The following is a 26,913-nucleotide window of genomic DNA, read 5'->3' as shown; positions in this document are numbered from 1 at the left end:
AGAAACCAACTACCTTATAAAAAATCATGTTTTGCCTTGGATTTAAAGGAGGAATTATAATAAAATGTTAAAATTAAATTTGCTGTGAAATATTTTTTTAAGGGCAGGTTACTCACTTTGAACAAGAAATGTTCTGGATGCTGTTGAATTCTTTGTTCCGACTGCCATGGAATATCAGCTGTGTGCACTTAATAAATGAATAGAAAAGTTGTTTAATATCTGTAGCTTTTGTAAATATTTCTGCATGCTCTTTTGAAATGTTATTTTGTTACATTCAGTATAGATTCTCAACAAAAGAACTACATGCCTTCCCCAACAGCACATCATTGAGTGCTATTAGACCTTGTTTCCTAGGGATTGGAGTAAAGTGATGCCCACAATTATTTTGCTGGGTACAAAGTCGCATACACTCCAACGCCAAAATGATCCATATTTACTTTTTGGCTGTAAACTGAGACATCTGTTTTGAATAACAACAAGCCACTCAAAACTAAGTGTGGGATGGAATTGTGGACATTAAAAATGAAAACGATAATTCAACTTATTCTTTTACCAGTTGCAAGGTTTGTTCCATGTGCTTTATCTCTCCTTCCACCTTTTACATTTGTCTACTGTTCTTTTAAGTGATGGAACATCCATCATTCTCCTTTCCTGAAATTAAGCTTAAATTTCTTTTTCTTATTTTCATCATATTCTACTTATACTTTTGTCCCCTCATAAATAATTCCTTCCCCTCCCCTTGGGTTTGCGTCATTTATATTTTTATATTTGTAGCTCAGTTTTGCTCTCTTTCCTCTTAAGTCATTATTGAACCAAGCTTTCTGTCTTTAAATGTGTCATAAACTGTGACAAATTAATATTCACAAATAACTGCTTTAGAGGAAGCTGGAACATAGGTAAGGGTTGGGCACTGTTATCCCTCTGTCATCTAACCTTACTCTATGCAGGGTCAGAAGACACTGGTACTCAGACCCAAACTATGCCTGTGCTATAGCTTCCACTGTTTCTGATAGCAGTGAAGATTTGAGGGTCCTATATCAATATAGACAAAGGCCATGGAATCTGTTTAATCACTCTGTGTGTGTTGCTTTTTGATGGACTCCGAATATGTCATAATTTTGATGAGGTATTCGGAACTGAATATATAATCTGTCACCTTGTAACATGGGCATTGCAGAAGGTCATTATCTTGCACATTGGACAAGCACTTTAGTCTATGTATGTCTAATTTTTCTATCTGTAAAATGGGTTTGATAGCACTGCCATATTTCACAGGAATTGACGATAAATGCATTAAAGACTATGAGGCACTCAGCTACTATGGTATTGGTACCATATAAATACCTGAGATATGAGTGATAAGATGTATGTGGTTTGAATAAGTGAGGCTATGGATTTTGTGGACTGGTTTTGCATGTTTAACTGCATTTTGTTCTCAAATAAACCTTCCCTCACTCCCCCCAAATAAACAACGCTATGCCAGAAACCACTGACTAGGCACCTTCATTAACTTCGTGAAGGACTGGTTAATTACTGTTAGAAGAATAAAGATGAAAGATTTGAGCTGTTCAGTGCAGCATGACCGTACAAAGTGCTCATTATTATTTAATTTGCTTATCAACAGGCACTGTTTAAACTCTGTGCTATGACTGTGGATCATTACTTGAGCAAAATTCCCACTGACTTCAGTAGGAGTTGTGACTTAATAAGGATTTCATAATCAGATCTTTTGAGTATTAACAGATGGTCATTGACTGCCTGAAACAAAGTTGTTGGGTTTTTTTTGTTTTGTTGATCACCACAGGTATCTGGAAACTGAACAGACTTTGCCTTCTGGAAATTAAACCTAAGTGCGAGGCATTTTTTCCCCTTTTTTCTTGTTACATATTCTTTAGAGGAATTATGAGAATACTAAATTTAATTGTGAGCCTGCATATCTGAGGTCTGTGGTATTAAACCATTCAAGGTTAGCTAGGTGCTGTGGTATGATGTAGTTGGGGTAGCCCAAATCAAGGAGCTATCCCAATATCCTAGAAAAATAGAAAAGAAGTAATGGCCCATATGACCTATTTGTTTGGAGTGAAAATCTGTCCTGCCAGTACTGAGAACATTAAGAAGGAAACAGTTTGTCTGCACAGTTGCAAATGGACGGAATGAACAATTTCACTACTGTTTTGAAAATGCTCCTGGTAACAGTTTATCTTTTTTGTATTTGTTAGCTTATGTATTTGTTGCAGTTTTACTTTGCACAAACACTAATTAGACAGCCATAAACACTGAGGGCCAAAGGCTTACTAACAATGCAACTGTGATAGCAGTGTCTTAATTGGTTGAAGGTAATTGTCATTAGGTAACCATAAAGACATCTGGGGCTCTGGAGAGAGATCAGTCTTCCTCCCCCTTCCCCAAATTTGTTCTGGCTCTTGCTATCCGATATAGTTAAGCTTTTTCAGATCTGATTTTGTTTTTGTCCAGTTTCCCAGTTTTTGTGCTTATGAAATTGTCTGCTTCTTCAGTACCTCTTCATTAGAACAGTGTCCAACTCCCACACTTTTGTGTTCTTCCACGTGTGCTGCATTTCACTGCCCACTGCTGAGTCAGCATGGAGTACCTGCTAAAGCAGGCCACAGTTTGTTTTTCCTAAGCACCTGTCTTCCACTTTCAACATCATAAAAGAGTTTAAGGAAGATATTGCTTACCTTCTGGTAAAGATACTACTAGTAAATGCAGTTAAATTATCTCCATAAGTAAACAGATTTTTAAAAGGCTCATTTGTAGTGTGCATTCAGCTTTGACTGTAACACTTTTAGCCTTGGGCTAGACAGACCTAGAGTTTTCAAAGTATTTAGGCTTTGCTGCACTGATTGTCACAGTGCCTAACTGATTTAGGAGCCTAAATCCCATTTTCAAAAGAGATTAAATAGAATTTAGACTTCTGAATACCTAATTTTTTCTTGAAAATAAGATTTAGGCTCCTTTTAATTAGGCATTACAGTGCTGATCACACCAATCCTAAATATCTTTACAAATCTGAGCCTTAACTTCTCTGGCTCTATTTTCACGTCTATAAAATATGGATCATAATCCTTATCTGCCTCAATGAGTGTTTCAAGAATTAATTAATTTTGTGAAGTATTTTGATGTAAAGAATATGCTAAATATCACATGTTCACTGTAGGATTAAAAATAGGTTTAATTAACATAAGCAAATTAACTCGATGTGGTTCTGATTTTGTGACTTCCTTCGAGGTGTATTACAGGCTGCTTTTCAGAATTATGCAATAGCCTTACCAAAAATTGTATTAGAATAAATAATATGGTTATGTCAAAAAAAGATTGCTTTTAGAGGTGGTAAGTGATGAGGTAGGTAAGGGGGATAGCAGGAGTTTCAGAAGCAAAGGCTTTCTCACCACTGTTGGTAAAGTAGCAGATTGTGGCACAGGAGGTGTGTTCTTGTAGAATACTAGGCTTGGCTGAGAATTAGCCAGAGAAAGGGTCCTTAGAAGTTTCAACAAGACCACAGAGAGTAAGTAAAGAATATCTGGTCTGGAACTAAACATGCAGAATTCTTTCAGTCTTCCCTCGTAGCTTATGTTCTCTAGTCCTTTAATAAATTTTGTTGATCTTCTCTTGACCTTCTCCAATTTCTTCACATCTTTCTTGAAATGTGGTGCCCAAACTGATCACAACACTCCAATTGAGGCCTAATCAGCACAGAGTAGAGCGGAAGAATGACTTGTATCTTGCTCATAACACTCATGTTAATGCATCCCAGAATCATGTTTGCTTTTATTTTTACAACAGTATCACACTGTTGACTCATGTTTAGCTTGTCATCCACTATGACCCCTGAATCTCTTTCACTCGTGCTCCTTCTTAGACAATCGCTTCCCATTCTATATGTGGGAAACTGATTGTTCCTTCCTAAGTGGAGTACTTTGCATTTGTTCTTATTAAACTTCATCCTGTTTACCTCAGACCATTTCTCTAGTTTGTCCAGATTATTTTGAATTTTGACCCTAAATTCCAAAACACTTGCAATCCCTCCCAGCTTGGTATCATCTACAAACTTAATAAATGTACTCTCTATGCCATCATCTAAATCAGTAGTCCCCAATGTGGTGCCTGCTGGCGCCATGGCATCCGCCGGGGCATTTACATGCACGTGCAGAATGATCTGGGCCGACCCCACATGGCGCATGGGTGCCCTCTGCCCTGGGTGCACAGCACATGCACAGTGCTGGCCTCTGGCGTGTAGCGCATGGGCAGCCCGTGCCTCGGGCACGTGGTGCATGGGTGGCTCCTGCCTTGGGCGCGTGGTACATGCATGGTGCCGGCCCTGGGCACGTGGCACATGGGCGGCCCTGGGCATGCGGCTCGTGAGCGGCCCCACCCCTGGGTGCCCGGCAGCCCCAAAAGGTTAGGGACCACTGATCTAAATGATTGGTGAAGCTGTTGAACAGAACCTGTCCCAAAACAGACCCCTGCAGAACCCCACTTGTTATATCCTTCCAGCAAGAGAAGCCAATGTGAATAGTCTTAAGAGTTTCTGTACCTCGTCTGTGTATAAATTACTTCATTTTGTGATTCTCTCAGTTTAATATAAGTCATCAGAAGAAAATTTGCATGAGAACTCTAAAAATTACTGAGGTTGGTGGGAGAGTCTTTAATTGGAATGTTGGCATTAATCTTTCATCTAGGAGCAGTTTATGTATTGTTCAGCATGTCTTTCTGCTGAGCCAACCTCTGGTAGGCAAAACAGCCACAAGAACATGAAGTTTTGCCTTGTGCAACAAATCCCTTGATGTAAAAATTAATTGCTTTAAGTAGAAAATCTGCTTTCCTTTTCTTCTAGTACTTCAACAATGTTTAAGTTGCTAACATTGAGACTGTATTGTCCTTTAGAATAAAGTTAAAGCTTATTTTTGTTCTAGAATTCACTGTTAAGGAATCTAACACCAATCGTTTTTATCCTCTTGTGTAGTAGCATGGTTCAAGACCCAGAGTGATTATCTTGCATGCTATACAGAGAAGTTAAGTTTAGTGCTTATAGAAATAAAAAAAAATCTGTTTTTTTTTCCTCCTAATTTTGCTCAAACCTTTCGGCCTTCCATTCCAGACTCCTGCACTTTTTATTTACATTCCCACATCTGAATAAATGCCAACAAATATGCATTTGTGCAGGAAGAAGATGTTATTGTTTTTCCTTCTGTTAAGCGTGGAGGTAAATACTCTACTGCTCAGTGCTGCCAGCACTAGCATGCATCTCTTAAAGCGCTAGCTTCTGGAGTGATATGCTAACATAAGTGCTAGTGTAGTCGTGGCCAGTGCTTTAACCACAGGACCATCCTTCCTTTCATTTACAATTAGTATTTATTAACTTATGTAGCAGGAAAAGTGTGTTATACACTTTATAAACAAGAAGAAAACTAGTCCTGTGCCCTGAGAAGCTTTCAGTTTAATGAAAAATGTTGTTATAAAAGAAACTGTTCTTCAAATGTTATGGCGAATGTCAAAATTAACGAGAAAGGGGTTTGTCTTTTATTTATAAAACACTGTGTGCTTCTAAGCATTATGGAAAAAGAGATAAAGAAACTGGTTTAAAGTTTTTATTGTTGCCTGTCCCACTGTGATTTCATACTAGCCACTGCTGTGCACCATAGCTTTATTTTTTCCATTTCAGACTGATATTCCTCTTTGACAAATAGTAAGGGAGCTGGTGTGTCATTCTTTTTGCAGACTGTTCCACTCTGCATACAACATTCTTTACTCTCTCCCTTCCCCCAATTTTATTGTTGGTGCCTTAAAACATACCCTGTAAGTCAGGTTCTGTGCTACTCTCATCTTTGTGGCCTTAATTGATCTATTAGGTACAGCTCTTGTAATCTGAGAGGCTTGTTTTGGTTTTTTATCTTCTTAAGTGGAGTAAAACTAGAGATTGCCACATGTTCCAGCAAAAGAGCTTTCCGTGTGAAGGCAGCACTGCTTTGAATCTAAAGCCGTGACTTTATTGTATGAACAAATCAATTAGTCTTCAGGGACTTGACTCAGTCAACTTTGATGCATGGATGAGACATTGGAAAGCTTGTGCCTACCAAAAGCATTAGTTTTCACTGTCTGTCATCTGTGCATGTGAAAATATTGCTGTTGATTAAAAATGTCTGTACATGACCCTTGCAGTAAAGGCAGGTCTTAAGGACAAAGGAGGATTGATACATAAACTACAATATAGGTTTCACCATGCGTGGTGTAATGTAATGAGCACTGATTCATCTCGCCTTACACCCTTTCTAGAAAGTTATATGTTGTTTTAGCATTTTTCTATAACTACATTGGGATCACTTTAAATTCTAGACTGTTTGAAAGACTTAATTGACCAGTTTCTATATATAACAGTAGTATGAATTGGAAATAACTCCACTGAAATCAGTGAACTTATGCCAATATCTAATCAGAATAAGTGAGAGGCGGCTCAGATCCTATATCTAAGATGTCTTAGTTATGTTGCAATGCAATGAACTTAAACAGAGGGAGTCCCATTCCTATGGGGTTTGGTTTTAGGACTCTTTTTGTTTCCTTTCCGCCCAGCTCTGTTTTCCCAAATCTTTTCAAACGTTTTCTGAATTAATAATATTCTTCCCTTCCAGATATACATCAGGAGATGTGAGGTTGTGGGACACCCGCACCTGGGACTACACAGCCCCCATCCTGGAACCAGTGCATGGCTCTGCTGATCCTGGACCTCAGCCACATGTCTCCTTTGTGAGGATAAACAGCTCTCTGGCTGTAGCAGCTTATGAGGACGGTAAGTAACCCACAACTCTCCTCCCCCCCCCTTTTTTTTGTGATAAACAAAGCTTAACAAAAATGAAGCAGCTGTGCTCAGCTTTTTGTGGATCTATAATCCTCTGTATACACACACACTTGCACATACACTTGCTTTTATGTGAAGAAGTTGGCCAATAACCCTAAATGCATTAGAAAGCATTGGAACACAGCACCCATTAAAACTGATGTGTAATTCCTACTGGAACTGCTGCACAGGGTTTGAGTGCCAGGCAGTGATCCAACCAAGCCGTCTTAAGCAAATAAATTGTTTGCTGTAAAATATTCTTCAGCAGCCTTGTTTTTCTTAGGGCACCCTGAGGCATGTTTATGGATATATGGCTAAACTTTCAGTACCCGGTTAATCAGAATTCTGTATCGTCTCTCATAAGACCCTATGTGTAGTCTATCTAGGGAGTATGTAAAGAATATTGCCTGTACTGGTCCCTTAATTTTCACTGGTATTGGACTATGGTATGTGGCGAAGAAGGAAAATTTCTTTTTGTAAACAATACCAGTTGCTTATTTTATCACGTACTCTTATCTGGAAAAAAAAAGCCTAATTATGTTTTCGTTAGGAATCTACTATAATCCTAATAATCTTTTCCTGCTTAGGATCTATCAGATGTGTGTGAGATAGAGTTAACATAAGAACGGCCGTACTGGGTCAGATCAAAGGTCCATCTAGCCCAGTAGCCTGTCTGCCGACAGTGGCCAGCACCAGGTGCCTCAGAGAGGGCGGACCGAAGACAATGATTTGTCTCCTGCCATCCTTCTCCAATCTCTGACAAACAGAGGCCAGGGACACCATTTCTATCCCCTGGCTAATAGCCTTTTATAGACCTAACCTCCATGAAATTATCTATCTTTTCTTTAAACTCTGTTATGGTCCTAGCCTTCACAGCCTCCTCTGGCAAGGAGTTCCACAGGTTGACTACACGCTGTGTGAAGAAGAACTTTATTTTATTAGTTTTAAACCTGCTACCCATTAACTTCATTTAGTGTCCTCTAGTTCTTCTATTACGGGAAGTAATAGATAACTTTTCTTTATTCACCCTCTCCACACCACTCAGGATTTTATATACCTGTATCATATCCCCCCTCAGTCTCCTCTTTTCTAAACTGAGAAGTCCCAGTTGCTTTAACCGCTCTTCAAATGGGACCCATTCCAAACCCCTAATCATTTTAGTTGCCCTTTTCTGAACCCTTTCCAAGGCCAAAATATCTTTTTTGAGGTACACAATATATTCTGTACACAATATTCAAGATGTGGACGTACTATAGTTTTATACAGGGGTAGTAAGATATTCTGTGTCTTATTTTCTATCCCTTTCTTAATAATTCCTAGCATCCTATTTGCCTTTTTGACCGCCGCTGCACACAGGGTCGAAGTTTTCAGAGAACTATCCACGATAACTGCAAGATCTCTTTCCTGATTTGCCCCCACCATAGCCAAATTAGCCCCCATCATACTGTACGTATAGTTGGGGTTATTTTTCCCGATGTGCATTACTTTACACTTATCCACATTAAATTTCATTTGCCATTTTGTTGCCCAATCACTCAGTTTGATGAATAGTGATAGAAATGTAGCCCTGTTAGTCTGGGGTAGCTGAAGCAAAATGCAGTACAATGTAGCACTTTAAAGACTAACAAGATGGTTTATTAGATGATGAGCTTTCGTGGGCCAGACCCACTTCCTCAGATCAAATAGTGAAAGAAAATAGTCACAACCATATATATCATCTAATAAGCCATCTTGTTAGTCTTTAAAGTGCTACATTGTCCTGCATTTTGCTTCAGTTTGATGAGATTTTTTTGGAGTCCCTCACAGTCTGCTTCTGTCTTGACTATCCTAAACAGTTTGATATCATCCGCAAACTTTACCACCTCACTGCTTACCCCTTTGTCCAGATCATTTATGAATAAGTTGAAAAGGATTGGTCCCAGGACTGACCCTTGGGGGATACCACTAGTTACCCCTCTCCATTCTGAAAATTTACCATTTATTCCTACCCTTTGTTTCCTGTCTTTTAGTTCTCAGTCCAAGAAAGGACCATCCCTCTTATCCCATGGCAATGTAATTTACACAAGAGCCTTTGGTGAGGGACCTTGTCAAAGGCTTTCTGAAAATCTAAGTATACTATATCTACTGGATCCCCCTTGTCTGCATGTTTGTTAACCCCTTCAAAGAACTCTAATAGATTAGTAAGACATGATTTCCCTTTACAGAAACCATGTTGACTTTTGTCCAACAAATTATGTTCTTCTATGTGCCAGAAGTTGAGGCAGAGAGTGAGTAGGTCAGAGATGCATGGTGACAGGTCATTGAAAAAATGGAATCATGAATAAGATCAATTCAAGTAATTGGGATTCTGCTTTAGGAATCTAAGCAAAACTAATTACTATTATAATCTGCATTCTCCATGTAACTTGTCACGATTTGACATGCGAAGGACCTATTCCTCACATCTGGTCAGAACCAAAACCTGTTAGTTACAGAGCTATGATATAAGTGCTGATTTTGATGCACTGTAATGTCACCAGCTGGCAGATGGGGAAAAAACACAAAGTATGACAGAGAAACCAAATCTGTACATATTTTTTTTTAAACAAACCAAATCTCTGCTTTGAAACAAAGTATTTTGATTGTAGTATTTGTCTTTTGCAGCATTAATTCTGTCATTTGTTGTAACCAGAAAAGGTTAATGGTATATTTCCTAACAACAGCCATTCTGTTGTGATTAACATCTGTACATTGTGCTTGGGTAGTTAAGTCACTGGGTATTATAGCACAAGGGAGCTGATCTCTGGCTTTCTATCCAGTTTGTGCAAACAGGTAAAAGAGCAGCGTTCTCTGTTTTTATATTAGTTTGTGTTTTGGTCTTTCTTTGACTACAGGTCTAATTATCTGTTTGTCTCATGGTCCTTGTGTTGAATTGTGTGTTTCAATGTGACTGTCATGAGTATAGCTATATGTCTTAACTCTCCTGGATGCATTACTTAATGGACTTTGTGTCAGGTCAGTAATTATTCACATTTGAAAGCCTCAATCAAAATAGCTTAGTTTCCATACACACTTGCTTTTTAATTGTTTTTAAGTTGTTTACTGTCATGAGTGACAGGGCACATATTGACGATTTACTGGAGAGAATTATTTTTTATCTAAACTAGGGGGCTGTGTCCCTGTTCATAGCGTTTGCCAACCTCCCTCTTGTGGGCGGTAAGGCAATCCCGGCTCCTCTCCCCAGCCACCAGGGAGGGCTGGGCTGCAGCTGTGCCAGCCCGGGCCCCTTCCTTCTCCCTTTCCATGCCAGCTCAGGCTCTCCTCCTTCCTCCTCCCCCTGCTGCGCCAGCCTGGCCCCTTCTCTTTCACCCGCTGCAACAGCCCAGGCCCCTCCTTTTTCCTTCTTTTCCCCCACCCAACCAGCCTTGGCCCTTTCTCTCCTTCCCCCCAACTCTAACCTCCCCCACCCACAGCATGCACCAGGCCCGGCTCTAACTCCGGTGAATGGGGAGGCCCAGAGGTGCCTACATGCCCTGCATGGGGCGCAGTGATACACAGGTTGTGCCGTGTGCACATGGAGCTCTGGGGCACTGCAGCCTGTTGAGGTGGGGGAAAGCAGCAGCGCAGGGGGCTGCTCACCCAGCTGCTCCCCCGTGCAGTCCCACCTGTGCTGCTCACCCCTTCAGCCCTGCCCGCAGAGTCCAGGGCCACCCATCTGGCCACTGGGCGTGGAAGGGAAGGGGCAGACAGGTTAGCGCGACGATTCCCCCAGATGGCTCGGAAGTGCTTTGGCTGCTTCAGGAAGTGCAGCCGCTGAGGTGGGCATGAGTTTCCACAGGGGCAGCTGGACTTGGAGCAATCAGGCACTGTGCTCCAGCTCCCGAAGAGCCTGGTGACAGGGGAACCTCCAAGAGGCTGCTGCTGACATATAAACCCGGCTGGGACCACTGCTCCTACGCCTGTCCCCAGGCTGCTTCTTGAGCAACATAGCTCCCCTGCCGCCCCTGGATTGTCATGACTGTGATGTGGGCCTGCTGCCTACTGTGACATGTTTCTTGGTGTTGAAAGCCCTATGGGGTGGAGGTGGAGGAAAGGAGAAGGGGCTTGATTTAAAATAGCAATTCCAAGTGGCGAGGGGAAGCAGCAAGGTTGGACTCAGTCTGGGAGGGGAGAAGTGGGGAGAGGAGGAGGAGGCAAGCAGGACGCAGACTGATGTGATCAAGTCACTCTGTTGTCCCGCAGGAAAAACTTTTTTTAATATATAGAGAGATGACAAAAACTTCCTAAATTAGTATGTGCTTTTGCTTGTTGTATTTTTCCAGCTCTCTTCCTTTTGTAAGTTTAACTAATATACAGAAACCATCTGCTGGAGTGTTGAAGAGGGTGTTATCAGGCAAAGAATCCATGGCTAGCAGACTCATTGAGAGAACATCAGTTTCTCCCAGTTCTACAGTGCTCAAGCACTGATGTCCTTGACATCTGATTGCAGAAACGCTAAGGCAGATTCTACTCATTCAGCATCTGCCGATACAGCAGTTGCTAACATTTCCTAAAGAATAAAATATAATAGCAAGAAAAGAGTGCATCCTGTAGGGATGCTATCAGTGATTTGTGCCTGTGTACTATGGTAAACTTGCTCTGTGACTGCACTGAAGAAAAGTTTAATTGTGAGTCCTGGCGAATGCATCCATAGGGATATTCTTTGGGAATCTACCACAGAGGAACCATATGCAAGGAGAGGTAGATGGGAAAACAGTATGGAGAGGAAATGTAAGTTCCATCCTCCTCTCCCTATGTCCAGTAGGCACACTATATGTACACCTGGGGCAGTGGGATTTGGCAACTTGATCCACAGTTGTGGTTTTTGAATTCCAACCCACTGGCCTCGTATTTCTTCTGCCTTGTTTCCTATTGTCAGCACTGGCCGTCCTCCAGTTTGATTTTACCACTAATTGTGTTGCACGTTACCGTGCTGAAATGAATCAAATCAAAATGCTTTTCCTGGAGCATTAGATAAAGCAGGCGAGGGTTCTGGGTAATGAGCAGATGCTGCTAATGCAGAGACAGTGGCAGCCTTGCCAGGACTCCATCTGCTCCATGCTTGCCTGACTTTGGCCATAAGCCACGGCTTTTGGGGAAGTAAAGTCTAATTTAACTGCCCTCTCCCCCAGAATCTCGTACTTTGAATTGGAAAACTGCTGTGGTGTAAAATAGAACGTCCTTTTTGTACCACTTTTTAAGACTTAAATTGTCATTTGTGTCTGTGGGTATAGAAGGGAAAAAATGTTGATGCCATTTAGGTTAATATTTTGAAACCTTATCAGCAGTATATAATAGTATTTTTCATAGGGTAGTGTAGAACAAATGAAAATGACTTCTGCAGTGGTCAGAATGCCCTTACTTATATGCATTCTCAGTTATTAAGAAGTGAAGCAGCAGTGCTTTTGAACTGAAAACCTGGCATGTCAGTAAGCAAAAGGGTGAGTGAGAGAGATTCTCAGAGCCATTTCCTCATCCACCTTCCACCCTGTATTTACAGTATCGGATGTGGTTCTAGTGAACCATTGGAGTGTTCTAGTGAACAGGTCTATGTGTTGCACTCTTCTAAGTTTCAAAACATGGCACAAAAGAGTGACAACACTAAATAGTGTAGCTTTCACACGCCTTGAAGAAGAAGGATGCCTGGATAAATGTTGCTGTGAATTTACTGTTCCTCTTCATTGGTGAAAAGTATGTAAATAAAACTTGATTTTAAATTTTAAAAATAAGACTCACATTTTAATCAATTGTAATCAACTGAAATTTCAAGCTTTCTGTACTGAAGATCTAAAACTAGTTGGCCAAGGTTACTTCTATTTTGCAGTTGTCAAATAAAGGGGTCAGTGTAATTATAACCAGTCCATTTTACAAATGAGAGAAAGGAATTAAGGAATAATTTAACACCAGTGAGTCACAGAGCTGGGAGGAGAATCCAAGTTATCTTTCTCCTAGTTCTATGCCTGATTCACTGCGCCTAAATGAGAATCTCAACTTTCCAGATGTGTTTGATATTTATATAGATTCCTAGATGATATCCAGTCTTGCTGTGTATCAATACCGCTTATGAGTGGTTATTGGCAAAAGTCTAGGATGCAAGACAGCAAGTTAGAACTGGCCTGAAGTCTCAATTAAAAAAAATCCTGTTTCGTTAAAGGTTTATTTCTCTATAATTTCAGCCATTTTCATACTTATATATAGTGCAGTTAGTATTCCAGACCATGACATGAGTTATCTGTTCATATATTTTCCTGTTTTCTCCTTTTGAAAGTAAAATACAGTATTCTAAAATGAGAAGTTTTATATTTAAACTAACTTGGATCTGGATAGGAAAGGTGGGAGTTGGGGGTTTTAAACAGAATAGAGAAGCATTAACATTAACATGAGCATTTACACACAAAGGATGTTAAACAGTGGTTGATTAGGTAACTGTGTAACCATTAAAAATCTTAGTGGTTACGTGCTGCAGGCTCTGCAGCATACAGCTTATCCTGGAGAGCCCACAGCACACCTGGCTCCCCTGGAGCAGGCCGGCAGCCAGCGTGTGCCGGAAGCCATCTCCTGAACCTCCTCCCAAGGAGCTGGCTGCGCTGCGGGCTCTGCAAGACAAGCTCCCTGCGCACGCCGCCTGCTACCCCATTCCTGGGGAGCCAGCTGCTGCTCTACACTGCTGCCTGTGGTACGGAGGCAGCAGTGTGGGACAGAAGTCGGTGAGCCCCAAGATCTGGCTTTTAAGTCAGCTCCCAGCATGTACTAGCTCCTGGCCTAGCTCCTGGCTCTGCTTCTAGGGAGCTGGCTGCCACCCCATGGGGCCAGGAGCCGGCATGTAACCATTAAGCTCATACTTATCAGTTAAGCATTTAAATGGGTACATTATTGCATCCCTTTTACACCCACCCACCCATCAAAAAACCAAACACTGTATATCAAGATGGTTCTGGTAGTCTTACATGACTGTGTGGCTTTGAAGCTGGAGTGAGAGGCTATTAGATCCCTATCACCACGATGTCCAGGCACTCTGTTCCAATATGGAATCATAGGAATGATTTTCTTACCTTGTTCCTTGCAGATAATGTGCATTTAGACTGGTCTATGTCTTGGTCTACAAGGTTTACGGCAACAACTAACAGTACTGTCGTAATGAGTAAGAACTCTTGAAGTAAACCCCCCAACATGAGTCATCAGCAGTGTTTCAACCCAGGATCTTTAGATTCGAATCACAGTCCAATTCCACTTAAACGATTGTTAACTATTAGCTGGTAGCAGTAGTAGGCAGTTATCCCCTATTTTGATTATCTACTAAAAGGAAGATGCAACAAACACTGGTACAGTTTTAGTTTACATGACAAAGTTTTTCTGGCATAGCTATATCAGTGAGGGTTGTGGAAAAAACCCACACCCTGTAGCCAACATAGCTATGCCAGCAAAGCCCCTTGTGAAGATAAAACTCTGCCAACAGCGGAGCGCTTTTGTAAGCTTAGCTAATGTCATTTGGGGGGATGGTGTAGCTATGTCGGCAGAATTTGTCAGCTTATGCTGCATCTCCACTAGGGGGCTCTGCTGGCATAAACAAGCTCAGACAGACACATGATTACAATGTAATACTTTGCAGATAAGGATTTTGCCTGTCTGCCTATGCAGACCTACCATGTCATGAAATTAGAGTACTGATGTGAAAAACAGTTCAGGTTAGTATGGTGGCAAAGCATCATATGTGGCACTAGAGACAAATATATGTGAAACTACATAATACTAGTTGTGTGGGAAGCTTCCATTGCTAAATGGGGAACATCTCACTCAAACTCTTACTCAGGGAAAAAAACCTATATAATTGTCTGATTCTAAATCAGCATGTAAAGGCCTCGATCTTGAATCTGGGCTGCATTGTGTGAGGCACTGTACAAACAGTGTAAAGGAGTGCATGTTTATACTAAGTGATCATCAGGAAGTGCAAGTACAATGATTGTAATATTGCAGATAGCAGCTACACTATCTTGGTGTTAGCTGATTACTTGCACTTAGACAATACAAATAAACATCTGTCTCCTTAAGCCAAAAAGGAAAGCAAGTATGCAAGTTTCTCAGTAGTCTGAGAATACTGCACTATCACAGCTCAACCGGAGAGCAGAAAGTTGTGGTGTAACTCTGGCTTGTTGTGGAAGTGCCATTTTTACTCACCATTTTGTGCATTTCTAACACTTGATGGGGTTTTACTTTTTAAACCTTAATGATCTCAGAAGTGTAATATGTGCTTATACATGGTTATATGCTTACAACCTTAACTTCACCTTAGCAAAGCTTTTTGTGTGGAAATGAAATATGAGCTGCTGCTGGAGGCAGGAAGACAGACTGGGTAGATCAGTGATCTCATCCACACTGACAAATCCTATGCTTCAATATTTAAAAAAGATTTCTTTTCAATGTGCATTATCTCAACAGAGATCATTTCAAATGTAAGAACGACTCTTCCCCCATTTTATCCCATCAAATACAATGTAAGTGAATAAAGCAGAGGCTGACTTGCCCATTAATTAATGCATTATCTGATGTTTTGGAATGGAAGAACCTGCACTTCCATTTCTGTGCTTCATAGCAATGCTGCTTTAGAGGAGGTCATGACCCCTCAGGGATTGGTAGATTATTTCATGGGGGGTCACCAGCTGTTAGCCTCCACCCCCAAGTCCCACTTCTCCTCCAGCATTTATAATATCATTAAATAGAAAAAAAAAAGTTGGTAATGTATAGGGATGTGAATGACTAGTCAACTATCCAATAAGCAAATGCATATCGGATAGTCGACATGCTAGTCGATTAAGCCCAGGGTTAGACCCTGGCTCCATGTGGCACTGCCACTTTGTAACGCCGCATATAGCCCAGCTTGCCTGGGTCGCATGCAGTGTTTCAAAGAGGCAATGCCGTGTGAAATCCAGGGTCTGCCCCTTTGAAATGCCGCATGTAGCCCAGGGCCAGCTGGCAACTCTGAGTCCCCAGCTAACACTGGGCTCAATGTGGCGCTGCCACTTTGAAACCCTGTGGAGAGCTCGGGGCCAGTGGGGGACTGCCTTAGAAGTGTAGCAACAGTCAGGAAAGTGGAGGCACCCTTAACAACTAATCAAATAGTCAATGTGAATTGCATCGAATAGTCTATTAGGCAATCTCAATTTAACATCCCTAGTAATGTATAAGGAGGAAGGGGTGTCACTTCACTGGCTTGCTCTGTGAAAGAATCCCTGCTTTAGAGGTTATATGCTCCTTACCTTTTGGTGCCCCTGATGGAGGCATTTCTAACTGTTCCCTGGAACCAAGCAAGCCCTATACATATTTTCCAAACATCACGCATCATGTGTGCACATGATATTCAGTTCACTCATAATGAAAGAAAATACTAATCAACCCTTGCTCCCCATTTTGTGCATTCATTCTTCAAACTTCTGCCTCGGTCATCTTCTATTCTTGGCTTGATAATTTAAAGCAAACTTGGAACCCCGTATCTTCACAAAACCTTCATTCTCTGATCTTATCAATGATGTCTGCGTACTCGCTTGTACAGGAACCAGCTTTCTGCACATTTTATTTTTCTGGCTCGGAATGTAAGTGCCTTAGGGAAGGGAGTTTTGTCTTTTAAATATTTGGTAAAATGGTATGTACGTTAAAGATTAGTTAAATGAGATTGTTTTTATACTATGTATATATAATTGCATCTCATAACTGGAGCCCCTTTGATGCTTTTAATGGATACCATCTGCCATAAACATTTTCATGAAATGGTTTTTGCTTCTCAGAGTCTGAAACCAAAACATTGAGTCCTCGAATTCTCCATTTTATTCATGGGATAGAACCAGCTTCTCTATGGTGGGCGTATTTCATGTTGTCTTGCCTTAAACTCTATGGTTTCTGCAAAACAATTCTTTTGTGAAGAGAGAAGGAACTCATTCTTTGTGTTTCTGGTTATACTCTTCTCTGACAAATGTTTCTGTGTTTTTGTTCATAGAGGTGCAAAAGGTTGGTTTGTAGTTCGATAGAGTCTATTCTCAACTCTTACTGTACTTCATTTGACAGTACAATGAACCAAGGGCCTTTGATCCTTATCTAATTTTGTGGTCTTTGGGGGTCTCTCTTGCAGTCTGCTGTGTTGACTGCTTGCACAAAGCCAACACAATACACAGAGGAGCGTATATACATGTAGCCAAATGGTCATTGATGGAGCAGGAGACCTGTCATGACACCATTACAATTTTCGGCCAAAAAATATGAACACAGGACTGATTCCAGTGAGCTTACAAATGAACAGATTAAGTCCAAGCATCCAGTTCTCGTACTTAGAAATATGCGCCTCTTTTTTTTCTCGAAAACTTGGCTAATCACAATATTGGTGTACTCAGTAGCTGATCTAAAGTTCATGAGATCTCAGCCCTGTTGTATCAGTATGGAGATACGGACTGCAGTCAATTACCAAGTAAGGTAACCAAAAATCACGAAAGCCTTACTCCTCCATGATGCATAAGCTACAACTCCCAGAACAAACAATAGTCTACACCATTCATTGAAACCTGTTCACTTGTTTTAAACATGGGTGTGCATGTATGATGTGCTAACATTCTGTTTCTCAAAACCAGTTCAGCAGTTATTTACCTTTCAGGAAATTAACATAATTACCATTAGGCTAAGAAGTAATTTTGGAAGTTCTGCTCTGAGCCCTTATGACTCCACTGGGACAGTTTTAGTTGGGACTTATTTTTTTAATGGAAGCCTAATTGCAGTTTTGGCTTTGTGCACACAAACAGAGGTGGCTAACTGTTTAGACAAATAGCAGATTAATTTAAATATGCATCCCTAATAAAACAAAAATGGTCTCCATTATTGTTCTCATTCCCATGACAAGGAATATAAATATTCTGCAGGAGTGCCATTAGGGAGAGTCCTTAAGGAATGTCTACATTATTTTATAGTGGTAGCACTTTCAAGATACTGAATAATCTTTACAAAAGGGAACATAAATCAATTTAAACTCATTTAGATACCATTTCCACTATGAGCAGTTTCATTACCACACTCTCGCTTTGCCTCCTTTGGGACGCAGGCGAGGCGTTTGCAAACTGGCATGGGTGCCCATCCACAGCTGCTTGTTAGAGCTTTTATGTCTCCTTTTGAAGTAGAAGCCACCATTAATCATTTCTTCATTAATGGCCATGCTCAAGTAGAGGGAAGGCTTCTCTAGCTCTGATCCTGTCATACTGAAGAACTGCTGCTCCGTTTCAGTTCAGGGGTAGCTTAAAAGTGAGCTCTAGCTCACTTTGTGTGTTCAGCCCTGCTGGTCTGTAATTCACTAATAACTCCAATTTACGCTTGTAAATTGAAATTAAAGTGCTTGACTTTATGTATTCTCCTTTTTAAGTGGAATTCTTTTGAGTCACGCAGCAAGCTAGTGCAATTGCCAACCTGTTATCCACTGATCTGAACCACTGAAAGGAGTAACATTCCTTTTCCCTAGCCAGGGGTACTGTTCTCTTTAGCTTTCAAAAAGTGATAATCATCTCAGCATTTCCCCCATTCTTTGAAACATCAAGATTGGGAATAAAGTGTTGATTGCAAGCTAAATGTAACTGTCCTGCTAGGATAAGGCCTTTGATTCCACTTTCAGAAGGGCACAGAATCTCCCTTCCTGTGCACAATCCAAATCTGTACAAAGACACTTAGAGTGCGAGAATGTAAGGGGGCGGTCACTTCAAGCATTTAACCTGGATCTCCAGAGTGGTTCCTTGTCATTAAATGAGGGTAAGTATAAAAAGTTAAGTCTTATCATTTGCAACTTTTTTTTTTTAAGAACTCCTTGTATTCTAGCAAATGGTTTGTTTCATTCCTAGTGCATCAAGAGGAACATGGTCAAGGCAATGTTCTCTGGAAGTCAGAATGTAAGACTTGTTCAGGGAAAGTACAACTATTACCCACACTGGAGCCCATTTGGCAGTGCGCTGGAGTTCTCGTGGCTGTAGTCCTGCAGGTGCTCCGGGATCTGCCTCCCATGTGTCAGCCCTTTCACTAATACACAGACACTGCTATCTTCATGCTATTTTTGTGTATTAAATAGGGTAACAGAAGCATTTGTTTTGCCTTTTGTATGCAGGCACTGTTAATGTTTGGAGTCTCATGATAGGGCGTGAACCCATCCATCATTACCAGCACAATCAAAGGATACAGGCTTTGGCCCTTGGCTCGGAGGGTGCAGCCATAGCAACTGCATCTGGCTTCCAGGTCAAGGTGGAAAGCGCTGATGACAGGGGATATTGGCAAACTACTGCACAGTTTGAAATCCAGAAATTGGTGAGTATTTTCCAGCTGGCCAGTTTGGTTCCAGGTGTTCCAGATCTTCTAATCTTCCTGGCCAAGTGAAATCTTACAATGTCCTTAAGGATGTTGCATTGGCTATGTGAGAGCATTAACAGGTAGCTGGGATTGTAGTGAGTTAATGCATGAGCCTTTCATCCCTGAAGAGCTAGGATGAAATCCTGGCCTAAACCACAAGTGAAAATGAAGCTGAGCCCATATGGTGTGGGAGGTTTTGTTGTTTTTTAATTATTTTTTGTCAACATTAAACTAAGTTGGCTCATTTATGGATCAAGGTTTTCTCACATAGAATTTCAGATCAACACTAGCTGATGAGTTCTGAGGCAGGATATCACAAGCTAGCTAATGCTGTCACTTGTGAAGCTGTAACGGGTTGCACAGCTTCTTTAGTTTACACCTTCTGTCTATGGAGTTCTGAGGCTATTTTATCTTTTAAAAAAAATCCAAAGTTTATTATGGGCCAAGTCTGTTAAATGGCGAGGTAGGAAATGAACATATTAAAGTATAAATCTTCTGATTTCTGACAAATACAAGAAAACTAAATGTACATGGAATAACTGTAGAGCTCTGATGAATCAAACCCTAATAATCTTCTACCTGGAAACATCCTTAAACTACTTAGAACAATGAAGCTGATGATTTTTACATGTTTTAGTATTTGACTAGAAAACAACAAAGAAATAACTGCATTGGAACTGGATCACCCTGTTCTGAAGTGCTCCCTCATGATTATTTCTGTGCCTCCATGGAAGGAGATCCATTGTCAGTATTCTTTCCCCTTCCTCTGTATGTAATACCAATTTCTGGTATTTGAAAGAAACGCTGGAGATCCTGTCAGTTGGGTTGGATTAGAAACCACAGCATGAAATTATCTATCTCAACCCTTTCCATACTGAAAGTCCCAGCAATCCTCTTTCCCATTTATCAGTATGGCAAAAGCAGAGTGGCTGTGATCTTCTCACCTGACTGTGATTTCCCTGCCCCCCACCCCTGGTTTGAGAACTCCCTCAGCAGTTTCACCAGCACATTTGTTTAACCTAGAAATGTTGCTGTAGTCTCTTAGTGGTTCTAGCAGAGAACTGAAAGTCAGGACTCCTGGATGCTAATCCTGCCTCTTCCACTGATTTATTATGCCATTGTGCAGATCACTTTATATAACCTCTTGGTGCTTCAGTTTCTCCATCTGTAAAATGACTCTGTTAAGGAGATGTAGAGATAGTTCTTGAGGTGCCCAGGATCAGGAGTCACCTTCTTACCCCCTTGCCTTCTTTCCCCCTTGCTTGTGCTTAATTGGTAGTTCCCTGCCACCTTCAGTTTTAGCCATTCATTCATTCTCCTTTTGGCTGTGAGAGTCCTGTCCAGGATCAGGTCAGCTGTCCCCAGAGGAGCAGTGGACTTACCATTCAACTCAGGTCAGCTTCAGTGTCACCTCACAATACTGAGGTGGATTTATAGTAACACCAAGCATATGCTTATTATCGAAGGTTAAGATTTACAAAACAGTGAGTAAGGATAATGGGAGCAGAAAGATTACATATAAAACAATCATAATCATAGAATCATAGAATAATAGGACTGGAAGGGACCTCGAGAGGTCATCGAGTCCAGCCCCCCGCCCTCAAGGCAGGACCAAGCCCCGTCTACACCATCCCTGACAGATGTCTATCTAACCTGTTCTTAAATATCTCCAGAGAGGGAGATTCCACCACCTCCCTTGGCAATTTATTCCAATATTTGACCACCCTGAGAGTTAGGAATTTTTTCCTAATGTCCAATCTAAACCTCCCCTGCTGCACTTTAAGCCCATTACTTCTTGTCCTGTCCTCAGAAACCAAGAGGAACAAATTTTCTCCTTCCTCCTTGTGACACCCTTTTAGATATTTGAAAACCGCTATCATGTCCCCCCTTAATCTTCTTTTTTCCAAACTAAACAAGCCCAGTTCATGAAGCCTGGCTTCATAGGTCATGTTCTCTAAACCTTTAATCATTCTTGTCGCTCTTCTCTGTACCCTTTCCAATTTCTCCACATCTTTCTTGAAATGTGGCACCCAGAACTGGACACAGTACTCCAGCTGAGGCCTAACTAGTGCAGAGTAGAGCGGCAGAATGACTTCACGAGTTTTGCTTACAACACACCTGTTGATACAACCTTGAATCATATTTGCTTTTTTTGCAACAGCATCACACTGTTGACTCATATTCAACTTGTGGTCCACTATGACCCCTAGATCCCTTTCCGCCATGCTCCTTCCTAGACAGTCGCTTCCCATCTTGTATGTATGGAACTGATTGTTCCTTCCTAAGTGGAGCACTTTGCATTTCTCTTTATTAAACCTCATCCTGTTTACCTCTGACCATTTCTCTAACTTGCTAAGGTCATTTTGAATTATGTTCCTATCCTCCAAAGAAGTCGCAACCCCACCCAGTTTGGTATCATCTGCAAACTTAATAAGCGTACTCTCTATCCCAATATCTACATCATTGATGAAGATATTGAACAGTACGGGTCCCAAAACAGACCCTTGAGGAACTCCACTTGTTATCTCTTTCCAGCAGGATTTAGAACCGTTAACAACAACTCTCTGACTACGGTTATCCAGCCAATTATGCACCCACCTTATCGTGGCCCTATCTAAGTTATATTTGCCTAGTTTATCAATAAGAATATCATGCGAGACCGTATCAAATGCCTTACTAAAGTCTAGGTATATGACATCCACCGCTTCTCCCTTATCCACAAGGCTCGTTATCTTATCAAAGAAAGCTATCAGATTAGTTTGGCATGACTTGTTCTTCACAAACCCATGCTGGCTATTCCCTATCACTTTATTACCTTCCAAGTGTTTGCATATGATTTCCTTAATTACCTGCTCCATTATCTTCTCTGGGACAGACGTTAAACTGACCGGTCTGTAGTTTCCTGGGTTGTTCTTATTCCCCTTTTTATAGATGGGCACAATATTTGCCCTTTTCCAGTCTTCTGGAATCTCCCCTGTCTGCCATGATTTTTCAAAGATCATAGCTAAAGGCTCAGATAGCTCCTCTATCAGCTCCTTGAGTATCCTGGGATGCATTTCATCAGGACCTGGTGACTTGCTGACATCTAACTTTCCTAAGTGATTTTTAACTTGTTCTTTGTGTATCCTATCTTCTAAACTTACCCTCTCTCTGCTTGTATTCACTACGTTAGGCACACCTCCAGACTTCTCGGTGAAGACCGAAACAAAGAAGTCATTGAGCATCTCCGCCATTTCCAAGTTTCCTGTTACTGCTTCTCCCTCCTCACTAAGCAGTGGGCCTACCCTGTCCTTGGTCTTCCTCTTGCTTTTAATGTATTTATAAAAGGTCTTCTTGTTTCCCTTTATGCCTGTAGCTAGTTTGATCTCATTTTGTGCCTTTGCCTTTCTAATCTTGCCCCTGCATTCCCGTGTTGCTTGCCTATATTCATCCTTTGTTAGTTGTCCTAGTTTCCATTTTTTATGAGACTCCTTTTTTATTTTGCGATCGTGCAAGATCTCCTTGTTAAGCCAAGCTGGTCTTTTGCCATTTTTTCTATCTTTCCTACACAGCGGAATTGTTTGCTTTTGGGCCCTTAACAACGTCCCTTTGAAATACTTCCAACTCTCCTCAGTTGTTTTTCCCTTCAGTCTTGCTTCCCATGGGACCTTACCTACAAGTTCTCTGAGCTTATCAAAATCTGCCTTCCTGAAATCCATTACCTCAATTGTGCTGGTCTCCTTTCTACCTTTCCTTAAGATCATGAACTCTATTATTTCGTGATCACTGTCCCCTATACTGTCTTCCACTTTCAAGTTCTCAACTAGTTCCTCCCTATTTGTTAAAACCAAATCCAGAACAGCTTCTCCTCTGGTAGCTTTTTCAACCTTCTGAAACAGAAAGTTGTCTCCAATGCAGTCCAGAAACTTATTGGATAGCCTGTGCCTCGCTGTGTTAGTTTCCCAACATATGTCTGGATAGTTGAAGTCCCCCATCACCACCAAATCTTGGGCTTTGGATAGTTTTGTTAATTGTTTAAAAAAGGCCTCATCCACCTCTTCCACCTGGCTAGGTGGCCTGTAGTAGACTCCTAGCATGATATCACCCTCGTTTTTTTACCCCTTTTAGCTTAACCCAGAGACTCTCTACACAGCTATCTCCTACGTTCATCTCCACTTCAGTCCAAGTGTGTACATTTTTAATATACAAGGCAACCCCTCCTCCCTTTTTTCCCTGTTTGTCCTTCCTGAGCAAGCCGTACCCTTCCATACCAACATTCCAATCATGCGTCCCATCCCACCAGGTTTCTGTAATACCAATAATATCATAGTTGTATTTATTGGTTAGCAATTCCAGTTCTTCCTGCTTATTACCCATACTTCTTGCATTTGTATATAGGCATCTAAGATACTGATTTGATCTTGCCTCCCTGTTGTGCCCTGACCCTCCTTTCTCCTTGCCATTATAGGCCGTAGTCCCCCCCATTTCCAACCCATCTCCCAGTCCAGCACTTACCTGTGGGCTTTGCTCACCTGCCCCCGTCGAACCTAGTTTAAAGCCCTCCTCACAAGGTTAGCCAGTCTGTGTCCAAACAAGGCCTTCCCGCTCCTGGAAAGGTGAACTCCATCTCCGCCAAGCAGTCCTTCCTAGAAGAGCACCCCGTGATCAAGGAAGCCGAATCCCTCCTGGTGACACCATCGTCGCAGCCAGGCATTCACCTCCAGGATGCACCTCTCTCTGCCCGGGCCCCTACCTTTGACAGGAAGGATAGAAGAGAATACCACCTGCGCTCCAAACTCCTTCACCCGTACTCCCAAAGCCCTGTAGTCACACTTGATCCGCTCAGTGTCACACCTGGCAGTATCATTTGTGCCCATGTGGATGAGTAGCATGGGGTAGTAGTCAGAGGGCCAGATAATCCTCGACAATGCCTCCGTAACATCTCGGATACGGGCCCCTGGCAGACAATACTGATTTTAAAGACTAAACTTTAATGTGATTAATCATATGTCTAAAGAAATTTCTATCACCCTAATAGTCTTTTGCAACGTTACAGCTGAGCTCGATTAAAAGCTTATTTTTTATTAATGTAAAAGTTGTGTCTATTTAATTCCTCAGGTGCAGGAAAAAGGAGTATTTTTGCCTTCCTCTTATGTTCTCCAAAGTTTCCTTGGCTGTCCCCAAAGACAGGGCAACCCCCAGTAGGTAGTCTACATTTTCTCCCAGTTGATTTTCCATAATTCTTTAAGGATTAATTCTTCTCTTTTAATAAATGTGCTGATTATGAAAGCCTTAGAATGATGAAGGGTGTTGTAAAGAGCCCTAATTAGCATATGATTATGCCTTGTGTAAAAAAACCTAAGAAATGTTTGTGCTATTGTAGGTCAAATTTCTCCATCTGGTTCCAGATGTTGGGAGTCCAGTGCCTATAGCAGCTGCTGAAGATACCGTCTACATCTTAAAAGCAGAAGAGCCAGGCAAAGTTCTCCATTCTGTATATGGCCAGCCTGTCACATGTCTAGATGTATCTGCCAACGAGGCAGCCTTTGGAGTAAAAGGCTTTGGCTGGCTGTTGAATGAGACCAACAAGGTATTCTGAAAACCTTAGATTATGTAGTAGTGTTCTGTTGTAGAAGTCAAACTTCCAAACTTTCAGAACGATTGGGATTTTAAAATGCATTTAATTAAGTAATTGTGTAACTACTGAAAATTTCAGTTTTTACATGGATTTATGTGGGGGGCAGGTGGCTCCCCTGGAGCCAGTGCACACAGGGAGCTGGCTTTGAAGATGGCTCCCCGCACATACTGGGAGTCTGCGTGTAACCATGAACGTTAACTGATGGGCCCTGGCTCATGGTTTAATTGTATACACAGTTACACTTTCACATATCTACATCACAGTAAATTTCAGTGTTGCTTCCCGGAGTACTCAGAGTCTAAGTTATTTCTAATCTGCACAGCCACATAGCTGACTAATAAACCCTGTGCAGAGGCTCAAGGTTGCCACACAGAGAGATGCCTCTTCTTCAGCACAGAGTGCTGCCTCTGCTTGTGAGCCGCAGCATAGACATGCTGCGGCCAAAGGAGAGGTGCATTCCTCTGGCCCCAGTATGTACCTGCCGCACTGGGGGAGACGCACATCTCCTGTTGCCTGGCCTAGTGCAGCCCCACCAGAGCTGCCACGGCTGGCAGAATGGTGCCCCTCATCTGGCCTGCAGCTGCTGGGTGTGAGAGAGCTGAGAGGAGCCATCTCTGCTAGGGAAGCCTGTACCTGGAGTCCCTTATAAAACCATAGAATTCTAGAACTAGAAGGAATCCTCAAGACATCATCAAGTTCCCTGCACTCAACGCAGGATCAAGCACAGTCTAGATTGGGGTGGGCAATAATTTTTGATGGGAGCCACTCCCAACTATTTGGCAAGTGGTTGAGGGCCGCATTCTTCCATTATATTAATGGAGGAGGTGCTCACGCCTGGGACGGAATTTAGATGCAGAAGGGATTTGGGGGTAAGGAATTGGGGTGCGGTATCTGGGAAGGAGGGGATTGCGGGAAGGAGGGGATTATGACCTGGGATAGCAGACTTGGGTGCAGGGTCTGGGAGGGGAGTGTGACCTGGGGTAGTGGTTGCAGGAGTTTGGGTTCTGACCTGGGACAGGGGAGCAGGGTCTAGGAGGGATATGGGTGCAGGAAAGGATTCTGGATTGGTGGGAGCAGTGTAGGAGGAGGGGAGTGCAGGGTCTGAAAGGGAGTTGTGACTGAGTGCAGGACGGTGTGCAGGGATTTGGGTTTTGACGAGACAATGAATTGGGGTAAAAGCTCTGGGAGGGGGTTGTGACCTGAGGAGAGGTGTAGGAGGGAATACAGTGAGTGTCTGGAAAGATGTATGGGGCTGGAGCAGGGGTGCAGAAAATTTGGGTTACATGCGCTATGGGCAGAGAGTTGGGGAGGGACTGGGGTGCCAGAGGCAGGCTTTGGCTGGGAGATCTTACCTGGGTGGCTCTCAGCCAGGAGCCTCGCAGGCTCGTTAGCCAGGGTCCCTGCCTTCCATGCCCCCGTATGTGCTCAGAGCAGCTCCAGGGGCCATGTTTGCTGCTGCGAACTGAACACTGTGAGCTGGGAGACATAAGAGGGGAAGGGCACTTCACATGCTGCCTGTCCTGCAAACAGGCAGTGGCTTTTGGTCAGAAACTGGCCAATGGGAGCTATGTGGGGTGGGGACAGTGTGAGAAGCCTCTCGCCTCCTCCCCTGGGCTCTCAACATTCAGAAATGCACATATGGCCCTGCAGTGGGCTTTTCTGAGTGCCAAGTGGGGGAGGGAGAGGTGCAGGCAGGGAGATTCCAGAACTTTTCTAGGCAGTTTATTCGCGCTCCATCTCCGTATTAGTGCACTAATAAAATTCATTCCCCACATGGACATACAAAATTAGAGGGAAATGCTGCTTGAGGCATAAGGGATTGGTTGGAAAAGGCTTTCCTTGTTGACCGATCCGCGTCTAGACTGCCGCTTTTTACCAGCAAAGTGCCACATTGGCAAAAAGCGGTGGCCATTTCTATTCAAATGAAGCGTGGGATATTTAAATCCCTGCTTCATTTGCAATAGTGATGTGCCTAATCTACATCCCTTTGTCGGCAGAGGGGTGTAGGTTAGACACATCCTATGTTTGACATAGCCTTGTCTATGTCTTCTGTGGTTCATCTCAC

General features: G+C 42.2%; 1 protein-coding gene across 1 annotated transcript in view; it reads left to right on the top strand.

Moving 5' to 3' along the window:
- FBXW8 (F-box and WD repeat domain containing 8) overlaps positions 1–26,913 on the top strand; it is an 81,698-nt gene that overhangs the window by 28,037 nt on the left and 26,748 nt on the right. Inside the window, exons 5-7 of the mRNA XM_075898175.2 lie at positions 6,648–6,805; positions 18,993–19,189; positions 24,594–24,800. Coding sequence (XP_075754290.2) covers positions 6,648–6,805; positions 18,993–19,189; positions 24,594–24,800 — 562 coding nt within the window. The remainder of the gene's footprint in view (positions 1–6,647; positions 6,806–18,992; positions 19,190–24,593; positions 24,801–26,913) is intronic.

The sequence above is a fragment of the Pelodiscus sinensis genome, chromosome Z (assembly GCF_052426305.1).
Source record: "Pelodiscus sinensis isolate ZL-2025 chromosome Z, ASM5242630v1, whole genome shotgun sequence".
Classification (NCBI taxonomy): Eukaryota; Metazoa; Chordata; order Testudines; family Trionychidae; genus Pelodiscus; species Pelodiscus sinensis.
The sequence above is the reverse complement of the archived record's forward strand: the minus strand, read 5'-3'. Positions and strand labels throughout refer to the sequence as shown.